The sequence below is a fragment of the Centrocercus urophasianus genome, unplaced genomic scaffold (assembly GCF_019232065.1).
Source record: "Centrocercus urophasianus isolate 14NV4802_14NV808 unplaced genomic scaffold, USGS_Curo_1.0 seq_10, whole genome shotgun sequence".
NCBI lineage: Eukaryota > Metazoa > Chordata > Aves > Galliformes > Phasianidae > Centrocercus > Centrocercus urophasianus.
In genome coordinates, this window is record NW_024884142.1 from 100079633 (window position 1) to 100094282 (window position 14650).

A 14650-nucleotide genomic window follows, 5' to 3' on the forward strand; every position below is an offset into this window, starting at 1 on the left:
CTGCAGCAGGGAAAGACTTGGCTTTTGTTTGGGCCTTGCAAGTTTACCAGCTGGTGAGGAAACTCTGCATTTCAGCTAGGCAAGGTATTATGCTTTCACAGGATTACATTTACGTATCTACTACAACACCAAGACTTCTTTTTGGGGTGTTTTATAACACGCTAGGTGTATGAAGAATCCACTTGATTACAAATAGGTCAGAGGGAAGCAGAAGTTTTACAAAAGCATTATTGAGAAGGTATATTTTATCATTAGTCTTCTGCTCTCCTGAAACGAAAGCATTATAGAGCAATGTTTATAAATGATCATGTCCTGGAAGCACATCAGGCTGTTAAGGAGTACTTATTTATCCTATTTCACAATCTCCCAGCCTAACAAGCTCACTGGTGAGAACAGCTGCTAAGAGGAACTCTACTTATCACATCACATGAGGAATTAGTAACTAGAAAAACAATGCTTACAGCAAAACAGTGGATAAAGTTTTTTTGGGCTCTCAATGAGAACTTCAAAACAGCATGCCTGAAAAAGTATCCACAGTAAAAGTCAGAGCCTTATGAATGCATGAACTTTCAACAAAACACTTCTGCTGCAAAGACCTAACAAGTATGTGCCGCATCTTCAGCAAGTGTGCTGCTATTTTGCTTTTTACATACCACTCTTTTAGGAACACAGTGAGGCACAACGTACACTATTTCAAAACTAAATGTACGAAGGGGAAAATGGGAATGAGAAACTCTGGGGTCTGCGCTGAACCCCTCGCTATGTCACAGGGTGATTTAGGGACAAGTTAGTCAGCTCGCACGGCCCTCTGTTTCCCAATTTGTAACAGTGAGCTTATGACTCTTCCTCCAGTGAGGGAATGTTACATTCATTCCCGAGCTTTTAGGTGTTGTTCAGCCCTTTGAAACAAGGACCGAGCACGGTTGTGGAGCTGTGTGGGGCAGACAGAACCAACAGGCAGCTGTCGCAGAACAGCATGTTAACTCCTGCCCTTGTGTTAGCAGATGAACGCCGAAGGACTGGTAGCTGTCGCCCTGCAATGGTATTTTTGGAACTAGTTTCGAAGGCCAGAGCTGCCCGGAGAAAGGGTTTGAATTTCCAGCAGCTGCAGGAGAGAAAGGGAGGGAGGAACAGAGGTCCTTTCACCAGGAACAGGACTCTGGTGTTCTGCGCATGGGGATTGAGAGGTGGCAAAGATAACGTCAGTCAGACCATAATCTGCATAAAAAAAGATCCAGTTAAACGTGGAAGGTGTAATCTGGCAAGAAAATGACGTTAAATATGGATCTGGTGAGAATTTTGCACAAACAAAAGCAATGAACGAAAACAACTCAAACACCCTTTCCTACCTGACTAGCAGCACCAGAGCGAGGGAGAAAAAGAACAATGGTGACATTCAACAGACACCCGCTGGAAAGTGCAATTTATGGAAAGAAATGGAAAACAGCCCCCCCTCTTCCCAGCCAGAACAAATAAATGAAGATGTAAAATGCATGCATTCCAAAAAACAAAACCCTACCGCCAATGCATCAAAGGCACCTCGGATGCAGTGAGCCCCCCCCGGAACCCCCCACCCCAAGGTGACCGCTCCCGCCAGCGTTAACCCCCTCGGCACATCAACACAGCATCATCATCATCATCATCATCACCATCATCATCATCACCACCATCACCCCACTCGTATCACCACCACATGAGAAGCGGAGAGAGAGAAGAATGTTACTCGACCTTTCGTCCCCTGCATGTTGCCTGTCAGAGTCGGGCATGTTTGGGTCAAGAACTGGGTTTGGGGGTTTGGAGAACAGGCTTTCAAAGGCCATGCTGCTGGCCGTGGTGTGGTGAGGAGGAGGGAGGTGGAGGAAGGCAGGACACCGCCGCTGCGGGAGGAGGAGGCGGCGGCGCGCACGGCCGCTCCGGGGGCGGCTCGGTGAGGAGGAGGAGGAGGGCCGGTCCCTCCGTGCGGAGCGATGATGAAGGTTGCACTCACGGTTACTTAGTGGGACACTAACGGGCACTCAGTGCAGGAAGGGCTGCACAGCTGCGCCCGGCCGCCCCGCGCGGGCGGGAGGAGAGGAGGCGGCGGCGGCGGCGGCTCGAGGAGCAGGCCCGGGGCACAGGAGAACGAGAGGACACACACACGGGGGAAGGGAAGTGCTGGTGGCCGGAGATGGCTGCCCTATTTCTTCCTTACAAACATGGCGCCCGCTCGAGGCACTCTCACAAAATGGCGGCGGCGGCGGCGGCGGCGATAGCGGCGAGGGCGGCGGCGGCGGCAGCGGCGGCAGCGAGCCCGGTGCCGCCCCTAGCTCGCTCAGCGGCCTCGGCCCGCGGGCGCCGCCGCCACCACTGCGTCTTCCGCGCCCGTCGGGGCCGCGATGGCGTCGCCTGGCGCTGGCCGCCGCCGCCGCCCGCAACGCGCTCCTCCTCCGCCGCCGCCGTCGGCCCGCCCCCCGCGCCGAGCCATTGGCTGTCGGGGTGGCGCGTCACCGCGCCGTGCGCAAAGACCATTGGCGGGGCCGCGCCGCTCGTCACGGGGCCGTGACGTGGCGGCGAGCGGGCGGGCTCCTTCCCCCCAGCCCCCTCCCCCTCCCGCCTCCGGCCGCCGCCGCCCGCCCTGCGCGCGCGCCAGCGAGGGGGAGGGCGGAGACCCGCCGTGCCGCGTGCGGGCTGGCGTCACGTGCGCGCCCCGTCGCCCGTCATGGCGGCCGCCGCCCGTCACGGCGCTTCCGGGCCGCGCGTCTCGCGGCAGACTTCCGCTCCTCGTCCTCTCGCGAAAACTGAGCTGCGCCTCTCCCCTCAAGGCGTTCCCGCCCCCCGGGCTGGGCTTAGCGCAGCTGTGGCGCGGCCCTGAAGGGGGGGGGGGGGGGGGGTGGAAGGTTTTCGGTTTGTTTTTAAAGAACTGGAACGGGCTGCGCATCGTTCCGCTGCGTCTCATCTCGCAGGGGTCCCGTGCTTTTGCTGTCCCAGATTTCTGAGGGATTTTTTTTGCTCATTTATTAAAAAAAAAAAAAAAAGTTAAAAAAATCCCATGTTTGAAATAAAAGCTCTGTGTGCTCATCCCAACAGAAACACCCACTTCACTTGCAGCCATCTTTGTTACCATTAAAAACAGCACTATTGCCATTAAAAAAAAAAAGACAAAGCTAGTAAGCCGTTAGGTCAGCCATGGGTAATTCATGAGGTAATTTACCTTGGGAAGCTTATGTAACACTAAGTTTTCCATAAAGAAATCCTCCCTAAGTCACAGGCATGCGAGGGTGAGATTTCTCACAGCACCGAGGCTGCTCAGATTACTGTAAAACAGTGTTGACAAAAAGTACCTGGTTCAGCCTTCCTTTCCACCCTGACGACATAGCTTACATGGCTGTATGAACTGTGTTACACAGCCTGTGTGTGGAGGTTGTGGCCAGTTCCCACGCCAGAGCTGAAGGATCATTAATCTGGTTTGAGTAGCAAGCTGAGCCTCCAGGCGATCAGCTTTACTGGGTCTAGTAGTTCTGTTTTCTGCTACAAAATAAAACAAGTGTCTCTTAGTACAGTTCAAATTTGGCTTGTCCAGGAGTTCCAATCACCATGATTAACAGTTTCAAAATAGCTCCTTCCCTTCCCTTCCCTTCCCTTCCCTTCCCTTCCCTTCCCTTCCTCCCTCCTCTCCTCTCTTTCTTCTTTGAAAAAAGAAAACCCCTTGTTGTCCTCCCAAGCTCCCCAGGTAAAGGCTGTCACTGTGGTCCTCCTCGAAGCAGGAGCACTTAAAGCAAGCAGGACTGGGGCCTAGAGAAATTTCCATCTTAACCAAAACTGTTAATGAAATTGTTACTGGCACAAGTGACTATTGGAGGTGGAGGATTAAAACCTGTATTGGAAAGATAACAGAGGTACTTTTGTTATCATCACATCAGTTACTATTCAATTAATAAAACAGAGGACATTCAACACTCATGAAGAAATCCTTAATAAAGCCTTGGAGAAAATGCTGAAGAGCACTACTGAACTCAGTAGTGTAGCAAAAGCACACCAAACCCTTAACTGCAGCAAGGGGCATCTCATTTTGTACTCTATCTCAGCCGTTGTTTGGGGCAGGTTCCACTTTCTCCTTTCTACCTTGCTGGTAGAGGTGACTCAGCTGGTTGCATCCTGATGCTGCTCTTGTTACTCTTAGCATCTCTTTCTGTGCGTATCATTTTGCATTTTCAGTGAATTTCATTCTCTTCTGCAGTACTGCAACTGTAACTCGTGTACCTTAACCTTAGGATAGTCTTGTCCAACTCAAATAAATAGCATCAGCTGCAAGTGTTGTCATTCCATTGCTCATCGCTTCTTCCATTAACTTTATGTATCTATTTACAACAACACTGGCACCAAGACGGAGACGATCCCACCTGCCAGGCTGCTGCACACCAAGAGCCGGCCATTCGTTGCTGCCCTGGCTCTGCTGACTCTCAGCAGTTCACAGCCCCCGAGAGAGCAGTGTTTGTTGTTCTCTAATGATTTTAATGTTGTTTCGTTTAACACTGTCTTTTGAGGGACTTTGTCATAATTTTTTTGGAAAAACCTCAAGTAAGTTACATCAACTTATTTTCCTTTACAGGCTAGTCTCCCTGGCTTACAGGGCTTTTCAGGTCGTATGACTCTCTTTTTCCAGTGCCAACAATCCTAACACAAAAATAAAAAATGAGAACACCCACATCGGCCCCCATTTGGGAGGGGTGCTCCTGCATTTGCTCTGCTCCAACATAGGACATTTTTCCCCTCACACACACAAAAAGTGTCTTTGAGCATTGCCTATGCCCAACTGCCTAAAATGCTGTACAACTGGGGCTCGTTATAAGTCAGACGAGAAACAGTTGAGTGCAGAGCGAAGCTAACAAAGCCTGCCTGCTTTGCTCTGCACTGCTGGCTGGGCTTGCTGAAGCGTGGTCTGTGGAACAAAGCATTTCCCATGGAAGAAGCATTCCCATTATCCCACTAGAGCTCCACTTGTGCAACAGTCTGACTCATGCTGCAGCTTTTTGCTCCTTGGCGCTGCACAGACAATCTCTCTCTCCTACCTATTTGGCATCTAGAAGGTGGCTTCTTACTTCTGGGTCATTCTCTCTCTCCTGTCTGCCAGGCAGAGAAGAACGGTGCTACTGCATGGGGCTACAGTCAGCTCTGAGGAGCACAGGGAAACTAGCTCTTCTTAATCCCTTGGACAGCATGGGTGGGAGAACTTCTGTCCCTGCAGTTCCCCATATCCAGCCTCTGGCTTTCACGCCGTCTAGGAGCCTGGCTATGCACCAGGCTACTGAGGAACCATCTCCCTGGGGTTGCACATCCGTGCCCCCAGCCACGAGGAGCTGAGGATCCCTGCTGATCTGATGCCACGTGCCAGGCTAGACTCTGGCTAAGCAAGCAGGGTGGAGAGAGCGTGGACTGGTTCAACCAAACATCCAGATCAACACACACGCTCATGGAAATGAAGCAGCTCTAAGGTGAAGCTAGCACTGCCTCAGCACATCTCCAGCAGGGACTGAAATGGAGCTCCAGAGAGCACGGGCAGGGGTAGGGCTGCTGGTCGGGGCTATTATGGCTAATTAGTATCTTCAGTATGCGAGTGTCTCCGTGTGCTGGATGCCAGCACCATCTCCCTAGGCAATAGGAAAAAAAAAAAACACCACCACCATTTCAAATTCAGAATAAAAGCCCTGCTTTTCATATAGTATGTGTGGGAGTGTATGGAGTTTCTGGGGTTTGTGCAGTGAGAGAGATCTCTGGCATATGGTGGTTTTTGGGCCCCTTCTGGAGTGTTTCTCTATGGAGGTACAGCACTCGGTCTGCTCCCTGTTTTTGGGGCCAAGCCTTTCACTGTTGGGGGTTTGCATGAGAGCTGTGTGCGCTCCTTGGGCACAGTTATACCCACAACATTAATTTTAAGCAAACAGAAAAATGTTTCAGTACCAACAGGGTAAAGCTGTTTATTTAAATATCTTTACGCGTGTTTGCGTTGTCAAGGAAAAAGGTATGTCTGTGAGAAGCTTGTGAATGGCTCTTTTTTTTTTTCTCCTTCAGCATTTTCAAAGTATAACTAAATTTGGCAATATCAGATAAACAAATTCCCCAGTACGGTCTCTCAGATATCACAGATATACTGGGATCTGGGGTATGGTGTGTATGGCTTAGCAACATACCTAGCAACCATAACAAATAAAAATGTCACGGTTCAGCTCTTCATTAAGGCCTGTAACAGGATTAATAAGTGTTGTGGAATGTGTGCTTGTGCTTTTGCTTTAGCGAGGACTCAAACCGTGATATAAATCTGTGGGAGGGGACAGGGCAGCATTAATGTATGCGCTGAGCACCAGGCTGTCCTTGGAGGTGCTGGTTTGGCACAGCTGTAATACAATCCAGATCTTAGCTTAGTTATTTAAAATAACTGTGTTAATACTCTTTTCTGTTTTTAGCAAGAGAATTGTCACCTTTGGCTTGTGGGGATTCTCTCTTGTTAGGCTGAGGGTCTGTTTGGTCCAATGGCACCTGTAAGTTTAGGCCATTCGTTGGGTTGCCAGGGTTTGTCTTAAGACCCCTTTCCTGAGCAGCCTTATATTGAGATGTCCTGTGTGGACACAGACACTTGAGAGAGCAGGAGGGATGCCCACAGTGGCATTCCAGCACCCTATTCCCGTGTGCCCTGGGATGAAATTACTTGATCCTTCCTTGCTGGGATACACCTACCATGCCTGCTGCAGCTGATGGATTGTCAGCACGGTCTGCAGCTGTGCACATGCCCCACGCGCTGTGGATTTCCACAGGCTGCCAAGTGGGAAGCAGTTGGAACAAGATGCTATTTCCTTCTCCATCCAGCAGCTTTTGGGATGGACTTGGATGTGCACGGGCAGACAGTGTTGGCCTCCAGGTTGTTCTTCTGGCTCCGCTACGAGCCAGGTGGGAAGGTCACTCGGGAAGGCCAGTGCTACAAGCATCAGGTCATCTCTTTAGGCCTCAGTGCAGTGCAGACCATGGCAAGGTGACTCCAGAGAGAGCCTTAGAGGTGAAATCCCAGCTCTGAAATCCCAGCATGCCTCTCAGGATTTGAAGCAGCGAGGCACGCAAAGTCATTCTGGGCTTTTTGAGAAATACAGGATTCTTCTCTTCTGAGCTGGGAGGCCAAGAGCAGACAGAGCAACTCCAGGAAGCTTTGTAAGGAAACCTGGAGAGAATCCTCTCTGAGACAGCGCTGTGAAAAGGATCCTCCTCCATTTAATGCTGCCATCATTCCCTCCCTAAAAGGGGAAAGAGATTGGTACAGGTCACTGGGTAAAACATTCAAGAGGTCCAGGGCCATAGACAAGGTTAAGTCTTGATGTTTTGTTTCTGAGGGGGAAAAAAAATCATTTGGGTGCCTCTTTCCTTCTATAAACATATTTGGTCTGGTAGATATTCCAGGAATCTCTCTATACATTTAGATTTGGGGATTACTGTCCTTCCTGAGCAGGGGAGGGCTCTCACCAGCCCTTCGAGGGGTGGAATGGTGGCTTTGGGGCTCTCCCAGGGCATGCAGAGCGAATCTGGAGCCAGCTGCACACGGACTGCTTGCCTTTAGTGCCAGCAGGGGAGCAGAGGCAAACCTAGCTATTTCTTGGGCTCTAAAATGTTATTATCCCAGGGAGAAGTTGTATTTACCAGGGCCAGAAGAGCTTCACACTGCACATTCCAGGCTGCAGGATGTTGCAGTTGCTGCTCTGGGAGGGGGAAAAATCTCCTTTAGTCAGCTCAAATGCTGGCCAGAGGTTTCCAGCCCAGTCCAGGCACAGCAGAGCCAACCTGAAACTTTTCTGGGGCTGAAAGAGAGATCTGCATCCAGCTAAGGCTGTGAGACATATAAGCTTCCCAGCTCCAATCCTCGGGCCCAGAAACACTTGGGAGGATGGGCACCACTTTGCAAGCAGATCAGAGATGCTCCTCCACGTCCCTGTGCCAGTCCCCTGTGTCTCAGTGCATCTTGAAGAGAGGAAACCCGTTCACCCTGGCCTTGGGAACTGGGAAAATGCTGTCAGTGAAGGATTACTCTGCAGTGAAAGCCTCCAACGCAAAGGTCCAAACAGCCACCCCCAGCCTCATCAGCCAGCTAAAGCATCAGATGGAAACTATTCACAAAGTCATCCTCTCCTGCTTCCCAGCCGAGGTGCATTTCATCCATCCTGCCTGGCTGTGGGCAGGATTCGGGCTCTGCCATTCTGGGAGAAACCACGTGCAGAAATCCAGCAGGTGGTTGGTGTTCCCTTCAGCCCCCAGACTGTGCTAGTCTGAATCTGCCAGACCCTTTTCAAGGCATAGTTCAGTTCCCCCTGGTTCACATGGCACATGAGGCAGTGCAGGTGCCTTGTGTTGGAACACCAAGGAGAGGGGAAGGAGGAGACCAGCTCTCCATGCAGAATGCTCCCTGAACCCAAGGAGTACAGTTTGCTTCAAACCAGGTTCTTCACTTGTACTTTTCAATCCCTTTCCCCTTAGCGTATGGACTTCTTTATCCTAGGAGCAAGATTTCTTTAAATCTGGGCTAAGTTCCCAAGAAAAGAAAGCTGCTTTTTGAAGAGCTACCAGGTGTCATTGTAAAGCCCTGCTCTGCTGTGTTTTCTTTCCTCCTGCATGGCCCTGAAGCTTTTCCACCCAAACCTTGAGGTACTTTGATCACGCAGCTCACCAGCCTCCCAGCAGCTCCCCGTGCCTGTCTTCATTGGCACATCCCTACACTTCCTTCCTCTCCTACCCCTCCCACCCCAGCAGTGTAAAGCAGGAGAACAGAAACAACAAGGACAAGTTACAGCCCTATAAACCCAGAACCCAGCCCCAGTTGGCTGTGGGTGAGCACACCCTACACGCGCTGCGGATACTTTATTCTGCTCTGCGCCTACTCAGAGGCTATATCATCCTTTAATTGTACTAAATGAGAAAGACACATGCATAATGTTTTTGTGGTTTACATGCACAAGCGCTGCACTGGGGAGCAGAGGTGAGCACCACAGTAGTGCCAGCCCTGGGCACGTGTTGCAGTACCATGGCGGGAGCTGACCCCACAACTATTCGTGCAAGAGGACAAGGGGTGTTAAAAAATGAGATATTCACACCCTGAGCTCTTGCAAGACAGGCACTGTACTCAGCTGAAGCGATCCCCATGGCACGTCCATGCCAGGTCATGGGTGGATGCAGGTGCATGACCCCATCCAAGAGGATTAAGGCATGGGACAGCCTTCCAACCATCCCTCATCTCCAGCTCGTCATGTAGGACGGCACCGAGTCCTTCCTGCATCTCTGGGGACATCGGGATGGCTGACCCCAAACCGAGCAACAACCTCACTTTTGGACAGTCCCACCTCAAACTTTGTGCTTCAGGTGTGGCCTGGGAGCTGAGGCTGGGGAGAACTTCTCCATATGCTCCGAGCAGTGCAGCGTGTTGTGCCACACAGCCTCGGGGCTTGAGGGCACAGCTGCCACCACCCCAAGCAGCACCAAGAGCTTGAGCTCCGCTCAGCAAATCCCAGCTGGGGGTCTTGGTGTTCAGAGGGAAGCAAGCCCAGCCCAGTGCAGAAGAGGGCTGACAGCACCGGCTTAGCTTCTTTCCTACAAAAAAGGAATCAAAAAGGAAGTAAGCACCTTGGTTTCTACCTGCTTGATTGCGTTATGTAGGTGCAGAAGTTATAGGATGTCCTCCTGGAGCTGTGAGCAAAAATAACGCCCTGCTCCCGCACTCAGCAAGCAGATAACCTGCATGCAGTTTGACGCACGTCGCTTGCTGCTTTTTCCATCGAGGTGGGTGTAAAAAGCACCTGGAGACTCAGACAAAATCACCTCAGTGCAGAGGGGGGACAGCTGGCTTCAGGGCTCCAGTGCTTGTGGCACCTGTAGTGCTTTCATCTGAAAAGGGACCATAGCCGCCACTCACATGAGAGCATCCAAACCCTGCAGCCGCCCCCTGGTCTGCCCTAGAACTCATAGGCAGAGACGAAGAGCGTGATTTTGGAGAGATGCTTGGCCTGAAAGGTGCGGTCCAGGTACTCGGACATGTCCACATCCACCTGGATGGTCTGGGGGCCCTTCAGGCTCTGCACCAGGATGAGCTCCCCGGTCTGCCGGTCCGAGCGCTGCATCACAAAGTGGCCCCGGTTGTTGCCTCCCACAATGCCAAAGCGGAGACTGTCGGGTCCCGGCCGGCCGGGTGCCGCCGCCGTGGCCATGCGGAAGAGCGGGGTTGGGGTCAGCAGGTTGGAAGGCAGGGGCAGATAGTGGAAGGAGATGGTTTTGGGCGCCTGGTGGCACGATCTGCTATCCATCGGGCAGGGGTTGCGCTCGCACTGGCTGCAAAGGGAATGGAGGAAGAAGTTCAGGGGGGTCCCCCAGTGGTCCTCCTCAACACAAGGAGGGATTGAGAGGCTGGGATGCCCTGTGCACAGAGCAGGGCCGGGTCTCACGTGCCGCACTCACAAGGGTGATGTTTTCACGTAGGTGATGTTGCCGCCGGGCTGGGGACACTCGGGGCTGACGCACTGGAAGCCCCCGCCTGTGTTGATGCACGTTGTGCCCCGCGTGCAGTTGTCCCGCGACAGAGCGCACTCATCGATGTCTGCAAAACAGGCAGGCAACAGAGACCTGGAAACCCTTATTTCCAGGTGCGTTTTGGCAGGAAACAGGTGAAGTGGAGCAAGCCTTCGATAGGAATAAGGAAAGCGTGGAAGTTTCCCACCCTGCCACTTGCATCCCTCCCTGACCGTGCACTGGCCCCTTTCAGGGTAAGGCTGCAAACCCAGATCTGATGGAAATAATCACTAAGTTCACTCCCAAATCTCAGTTTCCATCAACTCCTACCCTTCTCCTACTGTTTCTGCCCAGGGCCAGCAGGGGTTAGGGCAGCGGGATGGGTTTGTTTTCCTAACTTTCTGCTAAGCTCGCTGAGTGCGTCAGCACACCAAGTAAGGTAAGGGCGGCTTACCTAGCAGTAAGACCAAGGACTTTTATCGCGGATGTGTGTTGGGAGTGTTACCAAGATGTTATGAAAACATAGCGTAGCAGCAGAAATCACATTGAAAACGAGGAAACGTAAGATTTTTCACTATGATCTACTTTTGGGGCAGTCATGCAAGGTTGGGCAAGGTGGGAAAGCTGCCCATGCTGCCTCACCTTCACAGCTCTTGCCATCGCCCAGCAGGCTGTACCCACTGGGACAGGCGCAGCGGTAGGAGCCGGGCAGGTTGACGCAGGCATGGGCACACAGCCGTGGGGCCCCTTCTGCCTGGTACAGCTCACACTCGTCCACATCTGCAGGGAAACAAGCAGAGCTGCACACCCACGGCCCCTTTACTCCTCACCCTGCAGCCCCTTAAGCCCTTACCCCGGCAGAGGCTGGCGGCGGCCGTGCCGCTCATGTGAAAGCCGGGCTCGCAGCGGCACTGCTGGGCGCGCTCCACCTGGGCACAGCGGGGCTTGCGGCTGAAGGCGGGATCGGCTGTCGCACTCCATGCTGGGGGCTCTGCAGGGCACCGGGGCAAGGTGAGGCCACGACACAGCACGCACCCAACCCGAGCACCCTGTGTCACCCACCTGTCTGCGTGCGGTGCTGGCAGGCGGCCCCGCTCCACGGCGGTGGGCAGAGGCAGCGGTGCTGGCCTGGTCCCTCCACGCAGGTGCCGCCATTCTGGCAGGGGCTGCTGGAGCACGTGCTGAGCTCTGCAAAAAGCCAGGTTTTGTCTGATGTATTTTGAAACAGCACCATAACCTGATATTTCACCAAACTTGGACCGTGAGAATCCCTCTTGTTCCAATAACCCAGGTTGCGTCTGTACTTGCAGCCAGATCTGGAGCCCAGGAAATGCTCCCACAGCTGTAGCCACATCCAGCCCAAGGAAGGGAAGTGGTACCTGTGCAGCGCGGCTCCTGTCCGCTCCAGCTGCCATCAGCCTGGCATATCCGTGTGCTGGAACCCTGCAGCTCGAAGCCAGGCTCACAGGCAAAGTGCACCTCGTGCTCCACCAGGTACTTGGTGCCGAACATTCGCCCGCCAGCAGGGGCCTGTGGGGCTGGGCAGGACACTGCAAATAGACCAAGTGGGGGAGAAGTGTTGATCCGCCTGAGAACAAAAGGCCTTGCAGAGGGATCCAAACAGCCTGGATTGATGGGCTGAGCCCAACAGGATGAGCTTCACCAAACCCAAGCACTGGGTGCTGCGCTTTGGCCACAGCAGCCCCACGCAGCGCTGCAGCCTTGGGGCAGTGGCTGGCAAGCTGTGCGGAGGTAAAGGCTGCGGGGCCGTTAGCTGACAGCCGGCTGAACGTGAGCCAGCAGTGTGCCCAGGTGGCCAAGAAGGCCAACGGCACCCCGGCGTGTGTCAGCAGCAGGAGGTGAGCGGCCCTCCGCGCTGCCGCTGGTGAGGCCGCACCTCCAGTGCTGCGCTCAGCGCTGGGCCCTCACTGCAGGAAAGACACCGAGGGCTGCAGTGTGTCCAGAGAAGGGCAGCGGGGCTGTGAGGGGGCTGGAGCACAAGTGTGATGGGGAGCGGCTGAGGAACCGGGGCTGTTCGGTCTGGAGAAGGGGAGGCTCGGGGCAGACCTATGGCTCTGCAACCACCTGAAAGGAGGCTGCAAGATGAGAGGTGGCAGCCTTAAATTGCAGTAGGGGAGGTTCAGGCTGGCTGTTAGGAACAATTCCTTCTCCCAAAGAGCGGTGAGGCAGTGGCACAGCTGCCCAGGGAGTGGTGGGGTCACCTGGAGGTGTCCCAGAGCCGTGGGATGTGGCACTGAGGGACGTGGGCAGTGGGCACAGTGGGGTGGGCTGGGGTTGCACCGAATGATCTCAGTGGTCTTTTCCAACCTTCATGATTCTACGAAATTCCAAGAGCAGTGGGATGGGGTCAGCGGGCAGATCCACAGTGGTTCATCGGTAGCATCCAGCCCCAAATGACCGAAGACCCTGGAGCCCACTGCTCACCCATCATCCCAAAGCCCCCATGGCACTCACCAGGCGTGGGCTCCGGGGCCGCCTTGGCCAGGGCTGCATGCAGCGTGCTGAGGCGGCTCTTCATCAGGCGCAGGCCCTCGGCGAAGCGCGTCTCCTGGCCCTTCAGCAGCTGCTGCATCTGCCGCACAGCTGCCAGGAGCTGCTGCCTGCCTGGGCAGCCCTGCGGGCACCACAAGCATTCAGCACCCACAGCCCCAGCACCCACCAGGCTTCTCTAGGTCCCGTCATTTGCCCCCGTTGGCCAAACACGGGGGTTCTGAACCCAAACATCGTGTGGGAAATCCCTAGCTGTGGCGTGGCCTGCTACATCCTAACGTGGCAACGCATCGCTCTGACAGCTTTGTTATTCCTGGGAGAGATGCCACAGCTCGTCCTGCTGGATCTAGAGCCGTGTCCCACTTCCATGTTAGAAAATAATAGAAAAACAGATGTCTTGTGAGTTCTTCTGGGGCCAGAAACACTTGTGGGACTTCTGCCTGCAAGCTAATGGTTACCAAGGGACTGACTCATGCAGGCGACGGGCATCTTTATTATAGGTTTCCTGAGGAATTAACTGAAAACCAAAGGGAAAGAGCAAGAGCTGAGCACAGCAGAGTCAATTTTGTGCCTGGAGATTTGCAGAGCACACGGAGCAGGGGATGAACAACCCCTATGGGGAGTGCATAACCCCGTGTTGCGCCCCGATGCGATGGGAAAAGGAGACGGGTCCAAGGCTGGGACCGAGCAAACAGAGCTGCGGGGCAGGGGTTGATCCACTTTGCAAAAAGCTACCGAGGGTTTGCAAAGGAAAAAAGAAAAGTCAGCCCCAAACGGCGTGCTCGAGGCACTCAGCATCATCCCCTGCCGCTGCTCGTGGCTGTTTCAAGGTTGCCGGGGATGAGCTGAGCCCTGCCGGCAGCTCTGGGGTGCGCAGCACAGGAAGAGGGAGGAAAAAGCAAATAGATGCCTGGCATCCCGCGCACTTCAATAAACAGCTCTTTGTTAGGTCTGATTTTAACTTCAGGAGCCAGCGGAGCTCCCCGCGGGGTGCTGAGCCGTAACAAACCCCCGCTCTCCCATAAAAACAGCGGTGCTTTTTGCTCTGGGCGTACTTGGTCACGATTTCAGGTGCGGGGAAATTTAAAAACAAACAAACAAACAAACAGCAACACAAAAGCAATACCGAAGCTTTGCTTTGCACTAACAGCCTCCGTGCTCACACCTCCCTCCCGCAGCCTCGGGTGACGGAGAAGGGAGCGGAGCTGCAGCGGGACGTGCGTGCTCCGCTTGGCTCACCTGCTGGGGCGGGGAGCACAAATTGCATCGAACTGCGAGGGGGGGATTCGAAGAGTTGTTGGGGGGTGGGAGGGTGCGTTTAGCATGCTCTAAGCCTCCTGCTTTAGGGAGAAGGGAAAGCAGATGAGATCTCGCAGGAGGCATCCCCGAGACCCCGCAGCTCCGCGGAGGCAGAGGGACGAAAGGACGCGCGTGCGGATAGCCCAGACCCACGCGAGGACGAAGACGAGGACGAGCTCACCTGGGCCGCCGGCGTGGCCAGCCGTGCCGCCGGGCACAGCAGCAGCAACGGCAGCAGCAGAGGGAGGCTGCGGCGGAGCCCCGGAGCCATGGTCCCGCGGTCGAGCAGGGCTCTTGGCGGGAGGAAGGCGGTGAGCTCCCTCCGCCCGGC

At 54.1% G+C, this 14650-nt stretch overlaps 2 protein-coding genes across 2 annotated transcripts in view; both read right to left on the minus strand.

The window, feature by feature from the left end:
• Positions 1–2254, minus strand: part of ZC3H6 (zinc finger CCCH-type containing 6) — a 29072-nt gene extending 26818 nt beyond the window's left edge. Inside the window, exon 1 of the mRNA XM_042811026.1 lies at positions 1729–2254. Within this exon, the coding sequence (XP_042666960.1) occupies positions 1729–1820 (92 nt within the window). The 5' untranslated portion in view covers positions 1821–2254. The remainder of the gene's footprint in view (positions 1–1728) is intronic.
• Positions 2255–8860: 6606 nt separating this feature from the next.
• FBLN7 (fibulin 7) lies at positions 8861–14590 on the minus strand. The gene is made up of 8 exons (XM_042821816.1): positions 14501–14590; positions 12985–13144; positions 11889–12059; positions 11572–11697; positions 11363–11500; positions 11152–11289; positions 10459–10597; positions 8861–10332 (listed from the first exon to the last, which is right to left on the minus strand). Exons 1-8 carry the CDS (start codon positions 14588–14590, stop codon positions 9960–9962), a joined length of 1335 nt encoding a protein of 444 aa, XP_042677750.1. The 3' UTR covers positions 8861–9959.
• Between the last annotated feature and the right edge of the window lie 60 nt (positions 14591–14650).

Coding starts and splice junctions, on each gene's coding strand:
- FBLN7 (XM_042821816.1), bottom strand. CDS start 14,590: ATGGCTCCGGGGCTCCGCCGCAGCCTCCCTCTGCTGCTGCCGTTGCTG. Junction 12,060..12,984: donor GGCCCCGGAGCCCACGCCTG/GTGAGTGCCATG, acceptor GTCTATTTGCAG/TGTCCTGCCCAGCCCCACAG. Junction 10,598..11,151: donor CGATGGCAAGAGCTGTGAAG/GTGAGGCAGCAT, acceptor CCTGTTTTGCAG/ACATCGATGAGTGCGCTCTG.